This window comes from Lynx canadensis, chromosome B2 (assembly GCF_007474595.2).
Source record: "Lynx canadensis isolate LIC74 chromosome B2, mLynCan4.pri.v2, whole genome shotgun sequence".
In the NCBI taxonomy this organism is placed as follows: Eukaryota; Metazoa; Chordata; class Mammalia; order Carnivora; family Felidae; genus Lynx; species Lynx canadensis.
In genome coordinates, this window is record NC_044307.1 from 11,446,313 (window position 1) to 11,457,251 (window position 10,939).

The window sequence follows — 10,939 nt, forward strand, 5'->3', positions numbered from 1 at the left end:
CTTTTATTTAAAAAAATTTTTTTTAAGTTTATTTATTTTGAGAGAGAGTGTATGCACGCAAGCAGGAGAGGGGCAGGGAGAGAGAGAATTCCAAGCAGGCTCTGCACCACCAGTACGGAGCCTGATGTGGGGCTCAAACCCACAAACTGTGAGATCATGACGTGAGCCAAAATCAAGAGGCGGATGCTTAACAGACTGAGCTACTCAGCTTACTGAGGCTTGATTCTTAAAGCACAGTGTGTTGTCTGATCAATTTGGGAAGATACACAAATGTACTTCATGTCTTGTTTAAATAACATAAAGGCAACAACATGCCTTTGGAGTCTATCTTTTTAAGTCATTAAGCAGAGAGAAGATTAGAAAGGAAATCACTTCTCCCTCCCTTGGGTCTTGCATAGACAGCATATAGTTTATTTCTCCGTTTTACAGATGAGGGACATGCCCAAAGTCTCGCAGTTAATGAGAGCATAAGAACAAAGGCTCCATCATCCCTCAGCACAATTGGGCTGACCCCAAGGACTCCAGATGCTTCCCCAAATAGTGCAGTTTTAGTTGCCCTACTGCTGCTGTTTCTAAAAAAGGCTGCTCGCCTTTTAGTACCATGGACAGAAGTACTGGGGCCCTAGGCTGATACAGTCCTTCTGAAAAGAGACCATCTCCCTGTGTGGACAACACAGACCCCATTCCATGTGGAAGTAAAAGTGACTTTGATCAAGTGAAACTCCTTGCCAAGAGTCACTGCTTTAATGTGGGTTATGATCCCTTCTTAAAGTCAAGGTATGTTGTCTATAGGTAAATATCAGCTGCATGAACTGAATTGCAAAAATCAAATCATGTATAGAGAGACTTGAGAACTTGACTCCATGCTTCACTTTTGGGCAGGGTTTTAAACCTTTTTGTCCTTAAGACATAGTAGGAAGGTACTTAGCTTAGTCTCCTTGAAGATACAATGATAAATATTTCTGGAGTAGAAAGTCTGTCTAACCAAATTCCCTTATGGCACAGTTTAAGCCAATTTTAAGTCCCGTTTTTTCTCCTTGAAGGCAATAACTCAATAAGCCTTCAGTCTGGTTTACCTGTTGGGAAATGTTTAATCTCTACTGAGTTTTCTTTTTCATTTTTGAAATAACTTGCCCCAACTCCTCTAGCCTCTCTCTTTGGGTCATTCCCCTCCCCCAGTCCCATCCCAGGTGCAACACTATGGACTGATCCCTATTTGAACTTAATCTCTTGGTGGTTTTGTAGACTCTTCAGTTTTATTAAGCTCCTTCTAGTCCTTTAGGAATAACTTTTTATCTTTGTGAGTTTGATAAATGTGTACCTGTTTCTACACAGTAAACTATGATTGAATATTTCATTCAGCAAAGTTGTGTTTTAGGGTGACAGGCCTTTCCTCGGTCTTGAGAAGACATAACTTCAGGCATAAAAAGGGCTCCAAATTACTAATTCTCATATTAAGATTTGGTTTTCTTTTCGACAACTAACTTTTCAGTAATTAATTGCATCAGACATTCCGGGGCTTGGGGAATTATATTTCTTTGCCAGCTTCAGTCAAAAGGAAATATAAAGGGGGGGGAGGCACTTGGGTGGCTCAGTCAGTAAAGAATGCAACTCTTGATTTTGGGGTCATGAGTTTGAGCCCCACATTGGGTGTAGAGCTTACTTACAAAAAAAGAAAGAAAGAAATCTAAGGATACAAACACTAGAAATTCAATTTTGAGTCTAAACATGTCAAGTAGAGGGACATCTGGATGGCTCAGTCAGTTAACCATCTGACTTTTGGGGAGCCTGGGTGGCTCAGTTGATTAAGCATCTGACTTTGGCTCAGATCATGATCCCATGGTTCGTGGGTTCTAGCCCCATGTCAGTCTCTGTGCTGACAGCTCAGAGCCTGGAACCTGCTTCAGATTCTGTGTCTCCCTCTCTTCTCTGCCCTCCCCTGTTCAGGCTTGCGTGTGCACACACGCTGTCTCTCAAAACTAAACATTAAAAAAATAAATTAAAAAAAAAGAAAAACAACCAACTCTTGATCTTGGGTCAGGTCATGATCTCGTGGTTCATGAGATGGAGCCCCACATGAGGCTCTGTGTTGACACTGAAGAGCCTGCTTGAGATTTTCTCTCTCCCTCTCTCTCTGTCCCTTCCCTGATCACGCGCACTCTCTCGCTCTCTCTCACGCTCTCGCTCTCTCAAAATAAATAAACTTAAAAAAATTAAAAAAACAAGTAAACATGTCAAGTAGAGAATCAATAAAATACGGGCAAAAGCCACTGATTGAATTCTGTCTAGTCTTTGCTCCTTTCCAAACATTCCCCCCTCCCCCTTTTTTAATAATGCTACTTGATTTAGAATGTAGCTAAAAATAAGGTGGCGAGATTAGTGTTGCCAAAAATTTTGTTTTGCTAATTTTCTGGAATTTTTACCAATGATATTTGATACTCATTCACCTTTGTTTTTTGGGTTTTTTGTTTTTTTAGTTTATTTATTTTTGAGAGAGAAAGTGCAAGTGGGGGAGGGGCAGAGAGCGAGGGAGAGAATGAATCCTGAGTAGGCTCTGTGCTGTCAGTGCAGAGCCTGATTCTGGGCTCAAACTCACCAACTTCGAGATCATGACCTGAGCCAAAGTTGGACGCTCAACCAACTGAGCCACTCAGGTACCCCTCACCTTTGATTAATAGCCATGGAATTAAGACAGCTGATGCTGGGGCGCCTGGGTGGCGCAGTCGGTTAAGCGTCCGACTTCAGCCAGGTCACGATCTCGCAGTCCGGGAGTTCGAGCCCTGCGTCGGGCTCTGGGCTGATGGCTCAGAGCCTGGAGCCTGTTTCCGATTCTGTGTCTCCCTCTCTCTCTCTGCCCCTCCCCCGTTCATGCTCTGTCTCTCTCTGTCCCAAAAATAAATAAACGTTGAAAAAAAAAATTAAAAAAAAAAAGACAGCTGATGCTTTTGTATAATTTATATTCAAGTTATTTTAAAATCTAAGGAGCACTCAGAGAGAAATTTCCCTGCTCATTTGGTATCTTCTGAACCTGAGAGGTTTGTTAAAAGAGCTGTTGCCATTTGAATTTTAAAGAAATGTTTGGAAAGAATTTAAGAAACACATTGTTTTCTGTTCAAAATTTAAAATCAATTTTAATTGTTATACCTAATTATAATTTTTGAGTTATACAGCTTTTGAGTATTTTATATATATTATATATATAATAAATATATAAATAAATATAGATCTAGCACAAGAAAAAGGAAAAATAGGAAAATATTTCCTCTTTGAAATACAGTGAATTAATTTAATGTATAAGACCAATAAAATAATTGTTACTTCTGCCAGATGGCATTTTGCATTTTGATAAAAAGATATATTCTTAATCATGTATGTCAAGGAAAAGCGACCATATGTTTTTAAACACTTCCAAATTGTCATTTAACTTAAAAGACACTACTGATGTTGCCATAATTTTTTTTGGTGATGTGGCCTAAGTATCCTTTGTGTCAATAAAATGTAATAATCTCAAGTAAAAAGAAAAAAAAAAAACAACTAAGAAGCACTCAAGACTATTAAGGTATTGATTTAGCCATTTAGCATCTTACGCAAAAGAAATTATTATTGTAAAATTCAGTCGATGAAATTTATGTTAATTTGTGAACTGCCATCTCCCATATCCTTCAAGCATGTTCTTCTTCCCCTTCCCTATCCCCTCTCTCTCCTCAACCTTTTGAAATGATACTTTAATGAGTAAGGTTAACGTTTTGGTTCCAGGTTTTTACAGTCTCCTTGCTTTTACACTGAATGAAATTTCCATCCACCAAAACAGGGTCCAGGATAGTTCTAAGAGCAAGGACCCCAAATCCTAACTCCATGAGGGCCGGAACCATGCCTGGTTTTGTTCATGCCTCAACCTTTTGAAATGATACTTTAATGAGTAAGGTTAACGTTTTGGTTCCAGGTTTTTACAGTCTCCTTGCTTTTACACTGAATGAAATTTCCATCCACCAAAACAGGGTCCAGGATAGTTCTAAGAGCAAGGACCCCAAATCCTAACTCCATGAGGGCCGGAACCATGCCTGGTTTTGTTCAATGTTGGTATTCCCAGTTCTTGGGACAATGACTGGCATACAGTGGATGCTTGATGAATACTCGTAGAATGAAAGGCATGTTTTCAGAGAAAACTTCTTCTCTTAAAAAGAGAACTTCTTAAAAAGAAAGCTTCTTTTTAAAAGCTCTACATCCAATGTGGGGCTTGAACTCATGACCCCAAGATCAAGAACTGCATACTCTACTGACTGAGCCAGCCAGGTGCTCCTTATCATTTACATCTACATGTTTTATGTTGGTTTCCATCAAATACAAAAGAGACAGACTGGGAAATGGAGAATACCCACTTCTGCATATATACCAGTCTTCACAAACAGAATTCTAAAGCTACTTGACAAAGGAGATTTTCATTTAAATCTCAGTCCCTTCCTCATCTCTGGCCAAATCCTCTATCCACGCTTCTCCAAAACCCTAAAAAGCATTCATCGTTAGACCGACTGTTAGTATTTTACAACCTTACAGCGTTTAGTGTAACACCAGGAATGGGTGTTGAAATCATGTTCGTTGGCCCTTTCACTGTTGGGATCTTTATTTTACTGCCCTCCCTCCCCATAAAATAGCTCAGAAACCTTATACAAATTACCTTGCTTACCTGCGCTTGGCTTCCCAAAGCAAGGATTGTAAGAACAAACGAAGCGGCACGTCTTCTCTGCCCCTGGATGTCCCTCTCCTCATTTAATTAGCAAAGGGAAATCATCACAACTGAAAACTAATCATCAATTAAAATGAATTAAGAGTCCACTGCACTTAAACCAGGGAAGGAAACATTTCTAATTAGCAGGGAGTGAGCGCAGAATAAATAAATCTCCTACGTATTAGGTGGGTTTATGTTCACGGATCTCTGAGAGTATTGTACTTGGGTCCACCGTAGGTGACAAGATTTAACCAAACTCAGGAACACTACACATGTGAATGCCTTTAATAGGAATGTATTTAAAACTTGACAATAAAGTCGCCATAAGGAGCTAATGAGTGACTTTTGCTTCGTTACTATAGGACTCTGAGGAGGAGGAAAATGATCTGGAAGCTCTTAACAGGAAGCTGATAAGTTCACAGCCTTACGTGCCCGTGGAGTTTGCAGACTTCAGTGTTTACAATGCCAGCTTGGAGAACAGGGAGTGGTTTTCTTCGAAAGTAGATTTGGTGAACTCAAGGGTCCTGGAGAAAGAAGTGTCCCGTAGCCCTACCACCAGCAGTATTACCAGCGGCTACTTTTCCCACAGTGCCTCCAACGCCACTCTGTCCGACATGGCGGTCCCTTCCAGTGACAGCTCGGACCAGCTAGCCATTCAGACAAAGGATACAGACTCCAGTGAGCATTACGGACCGTCCCTTGGGCATGATTTCAGGCCGTCCTCAAACAAAGAGTTGACAGAACTAGAAAGAGGCTTGCTTAAAGAGAAGATAATTATGGTGCCACTCAAGGAAAACAGTGCCTTAGCCAAAGGGAGCCCATCACCCCAAAGCATCCCTGAGAAAAACTCCAAATCCCTCTGTAGGACTGGCTCCTGTTCAGGGCAGGATGCCTGCTCCAGCCGAAATGGCCAACCAGTCAGAGAATTTTGCCCCAGGGAAGTGACCATAGAGCACACCACAGATATCCTTGAGGACCATTCTTTCACAGAGTTTATGGGTGTGTCCGATGGGAAAGATTTTGACGGATTGACGGATTCTTCTGGAGAGCTTTCGAGTAGAAGAAACCTACCCAATAAAATGGACAGGAAGAGTATCTCAGATGGGCCACAGGGCCTTGCCCAGCTGCATTCCTCAGCAGAGAATGAACAGGTAATAACTTCCAGAGGCAGTCCTCTGTGTTCTGTACTGTTGGGGAGCCTGCCTGATTGTGCACCGACCCCCAGAGGTGCTTCACCACAGGACTTAGTAGGAGAGGTTCACTCAGATGCTTCTGACGGGGAAGATGGGCCCGCTGGAGCGCAAACTCACTGCTGCCCAGCTGGCTCTGTGCAGTGTCCAATGGACGATGGAATATATGGGACCAGTGGCTTTTTTTTATAACTTCTTTAGGTAAATTAATCTATTTTTTATTTATTTTTGAGAGAGAGAGAGACACAGAGCATGAGTGGGGAAGGGGCAGGGAGAGGCAGAGAGAGAGAGATATAGAAAATCTGAAGCAGGCTCCAGGCTCCGCAGTGTCAGCACAGAGCCCTTCTTGGAGCTTGAACCCATGACCCATGATCTCATGAGATCATGACCTGACCTGAAGTTGGATGCTTAACCAACTGAGCCACCCAGGTGCCCTGGACCAGTGGCCTTTCTAACAGGCATGTGGGTTGGTGACGAATTAAGCATTCACATGACTAAAGATCATTCAGTCTCACATTCCGTTCCCTGAGATGTCTAATTACTGGCTATCCCAAGGCATTCAGGTAGCATTGGCTGTATTTCGTGAAATCTGTGATTTCTGTAATTACTAGATAAACCATTATTTTATGTATCACTGCAAAAAATACTTCCAGTGAAACCACATTACATTAGTAAATGTGTAAGACACATCCCAATTTCAGAGGTGTTAAAAAGGGCGTGGAGGAAGGGAGGCATGCATAGTAGAATTGATTTAAAAAAAACATCATTTAGTGCCCATAGGTAAAAGCATGTTTGGGGGAAGTATAGGTGAATTCCCAGAGGAGTTGAAGTTTGGGCTTTGGAAGTGACCAGGTTGGTTATAATGTTTAATTTTATAGTTTAATAGTTTAATTTTTTAGTTTAATTCCTAAACTAATGGAACAGAGTGGATGTTTGCTAACACTCGTAAGGAAAATAGCAAATTATAAGATAATAAGATAATAATAAAATAAATAAGAGATTATCCACTTCTGGGGGCTGGGCTCCTGAGAGCCACCATTTCTTTCCATCCAGGGTCACTGTTTTGGTCCCACATCCCCACTGCAGCTGAGTGAGGGATATGGGAGGGCCAGAACTTAGCAAAACAAAGAGCAGACAGAACTAGAAAAATAATCTAGAAAGATATGATGCCATTGGTCTTGGCTTTGCTGAGGAAGTTATTCTGGTTTGGTGGCTTTCCCCCCCAACAAGCTTTACCCCCTTTTCATACTAGCCCTTAACATTTCCGTGTGTAGTCACTTACACAGCATACTCCTAAATAAACTGCAAAACCCAGACGGTGATTTCTGGCAATAAAAACAAAAGACTTTCTTCCCCCAACATAAGACTAAGAATAAAGTTACTCGTTACTGTTCTTTGCCCATGAAACAACGACCCGTTTGTTTAAGAGCCTTTGGCTTCCTTTGCTCTGGTCTTCAGGCAGAATCTGCATTGCTGGCCTGGATCAGCCTTTCGGTCCTTCCTCCGTGAAGTCCAAGGGCTATTTCTAATGCTTCTCAAACCTAAGTGTGCAGCAGACTTCCCGAGAGGTATTGAGGGTGCCTCTTCAAAATTCAGGTTCCCGGGAGCCGCTGCTCTCCTCCGCTGACCCACTGCTTCAGTGCAGTGCAGAGCAGGGGGGGTCTGTCTTCAGAGACCCCTCTGCTGCAGTGATAATAGGGGGTGGCCACGGGCTTACAGAAGAGGAGGAGACAACAATCCCTCCCCCTTGTTCCACTGATTGGATTACATAGAACCAACAAACGGGAACAGGACCTGATTTTTGTTTTCAGAGGCTCCACAATAGTGTGTTCCTGGCAAAGATCCTGCCTTTTAAAAGTGGAATTTACAGGGGCGCCTGGGTGGCTCAGTCAGTTGGGCGTCCGACTTTGGTTCAAGTCGTGATCTCACGGTTCGTTGAGTTCGAGCCCCGCATCGGGCTCTGTGCTGACAGCTCTGAGCCTGGAGCCTGCTTCGGATTCTGTGTCTCCCTCTCTCTCCGCCCCTCCCCCACTCACACTCTGTTTCTCTCTCTTTCTCTCTCTCTGTCAAAAATAAACATTTAGGGGCGCCTGGGTGGCGCAGTCGGTTAAGCGTCCGACTTCAGCCAGGTTACGATCTCGCGGTCCGTGAGTTCGAGCCCCGCGTCAGGCTCTGGGCTGATGGCTCAGAGCCTGGAGCCTGTTTCCGATTCTGTGTCTCCCTCTCTCTCTGCCCCTCCCCTGTTCATGCTCTGTCTCTCTCTGTCCCAAAAATAAATAAACGTTGAAAAAAAAAATAAAATAAAAAAAAATAAACATTTAAAAAGGTTTTTTTAATAAAAACATAGAAGTGGCATTTACAAAAACATTTGTTGTATCAGAGTAACATGGGATTATGGTGATTTGTTTTAATTTTTTTAATGTTTATTTTTGAGAGACAGAGTGTGAGTGGGGAAGGGGCAGAGAGAGAGAGGGAGATACAGAATCCGAAACAGGCTCCAGGCTCTGAGCGGTCAGCACAGAGCCCGACACGGGGCTCGAACTCAGGAACAGCAAGATCATGACCTAGGCTGAAGTCAGACGCTTAACTGACTGAGCCACCCAGGTGCCCCTGTGTTTTTGTTTTTGTTTTTGTTTTAAATTTTTTTTTCAACGTTTTTATTTATTTTTGGGACAGAGAGAGACAGAGCATGAGTGGGGAAGGGGCAGAGAGAGAGGGACACACAGAATCTGAAGCAGGCTCCAGGCTCTGAGCCATCAGCCCAGAGCCCGACGCGGGGCTCGAACTCACGGACCGCGAGATCGTGACCTGGCTGAAGTCGGACGCTTAACCGACTGCGCCACCCAGGCGCCCCTTGTTTTTGTTTTTTATTGCTTTAGTGTTTTTGTAATACTCTTTGGTTTTAGTAAGTTGTGACAGCACTTTTTTACTTTAACTCTGGGTCTTCTTTCTGTCATCACTTTTGCTAGAAGCTTCACTTCGGGGCAAGGTTTCTCCTTTGTCTAGTGTGAATCCTAGAACAGGATTCCATAATAAAGCGGATCCTGTGGGTCCCTTCAGGGAGAGCCCCTTGAGTGGGTGATGTCTGGCTGTGAATGGGCCCTGTGTGTACGTGGGGTGTGTGTGTGTGTGTGTGTGTGTGTGTGTGTGTGTGTGTGTGTTGGCATTGGGGGGAGGGGGGCGGGGATCAGGAGCTCGAACTCACCAGGGTCTGCATTCCAGGGCAGCGCGAGCACTCGGTGAAAGCAGCCAGCGCCTCCCCCAGGCCACGGCATCTTCGTTGAGGTCTGCCTCGTGAAAGCACCAGCCCCATCTGTAAAACATGCTGCGGCCCAGCCGGGGACCCCAGACCAGCGTGGAGAAGCCAAGCGCTTCGTGGGCCACCTGCCTTCTCCTCCCGAGCTGGGAGAAGCTGGCACTTTGTCACTCGGGGGAATCGGCAGCCTCTGCTTTTTCCGGAAAGCCAGAGAACCGAAAATCCTGGATTGAATTAAGTGGCAGTATTTTTGTTTGCACTTATTACTACACACACCCACTGTGTAGAAACCTCCACAGATTCAAGCGAACTTTATTCTTGTACAATTTTAATCAGTTCTTACTGTAGAATCTGGAGTCCATGCTCTTTTTTTTTTTTTTATAAATAATATATATGATGTATATGAAATGTATATCTATAGTATGTCTGTTTGGAGACAGACAAGACTGCACACGAAAATGCAGATATGAGTGGTTTCTAGAAAATCATAAGGTACTGGATTTGGTTACAAAACCACTTAGGTAATCTCTTATACATGAGCAGATGAAAAAGACCTGATTGCCTAAGAATGAGGTTGCGAATCCCTCTTTGCAGAAAAGGTTACAGAATGCCGTTCTTTACAACCAAAGAACTTACATAAGACTGAACGTTTTTGCTGTCCCCTCGTTTTGTGTGTACATATATGTCTGACTGTGAGTTTGGTGCCACACTCCTCTTGGCTACCAGGCCACATGTAGCTGTTCTGTGTCCTGTTTCATAAAGCACACTGAAAAATCTCACAGCTATATTCCTTAGTCTTCCACCCGGCCACCGCCTGCTGGTGCGACGTTGTAGGGTAACTGTTGACAATGCCTGGGGCTCCGACTCCAGCCTTCCTTACCCCAGGGTTGTGGTTCGGCCTGGCCGGCAGGGGGAATTCAGAGAGCAGTATTACTGTTAAGAGAACACAAGGACATGCCCGGAGTTGGGTTTGGGGAGGGGAGGGGATGTTGATTTTTGTCTTTTTGTGGTTTTTCGTTTTGGATCGGTAGCTTTCGTCGTGTGGTTTTGCTGTTGTTAATTTTACTTAAATTCTGGGAAACACTGAAGGCATGGGATGAGCTATTAAGTTCACAGGTGCCCGCTTCACCGTGCTTGCAGCAGATGATAGAATGCAGGTGATCCTGCTGTCCACTTCTTCATTGGCAGGGTTCTCCTGGTAACGGAGACGTCGAAGGATTACGCATGTGGAAATTTTTACGGAAGTACTTTTTGCGCTCGTTCTGTAGATGCCTGTAAAATCGGTGTGGATGTACAGCAATAAATGTGTTGTGGGAGAGAGAGAATGTGTACATTCTCTAAGTTTTTCTTTTCAGTTCTTAGCATCAGTCAATGAGTAAGATTTTGGAGACTTTAATGAAAAGCTGCTGTTGATGACTTTTGTGTATAGTGAGCCGACTGTAGTATTCTACTATTGTCTGTTTAAAAAGAAAAAGAACTGTAATTTATATCCCCTTTCAACTTTATTGTATTTAATTGGTACAGATTGTGTGTGTGTGTCCGTGTGTGCGTGTGTGTGTTAGAATACAGACTGTCTAATTCAGATTTTAAAACATCGGTTGTTTGTCTTTAATAACCCTGCCAATTAGCTTCAGATCTAATTTCCCATATTGGTACATATATATATATGTGTCTCCGTAGCTTGAAGGGTAATAGTAACAGCCAATGTTCAATAGTAACAGCCAACCGTACGAGGCATGGTTCCCAGCATTTGAAACATAGCATCTT

The 10,939-nt window shown here is 43.2% G+C and overlaps 1 protein-coding gene across 7 annotated transcripts in view; it reads left to right on the forward strand.

The window, feature by feature from the left end:
• KIF13A (kinesin family member 13A) overlaps positions 1-10,672 on the forward strand; it is a 215,914-nt gene extending 205,242 nt beyond the window's left edge. For all 7 annotated transcript variants that reach the window (XM_030314776.1, XM_030314778.1, XM_030314777.1 and 4 more), the window contains 2 exons: positions 5,089-5,877; positions 9,139-10,672. In XM_030314776.1, the coding sequence (XP_030170636.1) occupies positions 5,089-5,877; positions 9,139-9,159 (810 nt within the window). In that variant the 3' untranslated portion in view covers positions 9,160-10,672. The remainder of the gene's footprint in view (positions 1-5,088; positions 5,878-9,138) is intronic.
• The last annotated feature ends 267 nt before the right edge of the window (positions 10,673-10,939 follow it).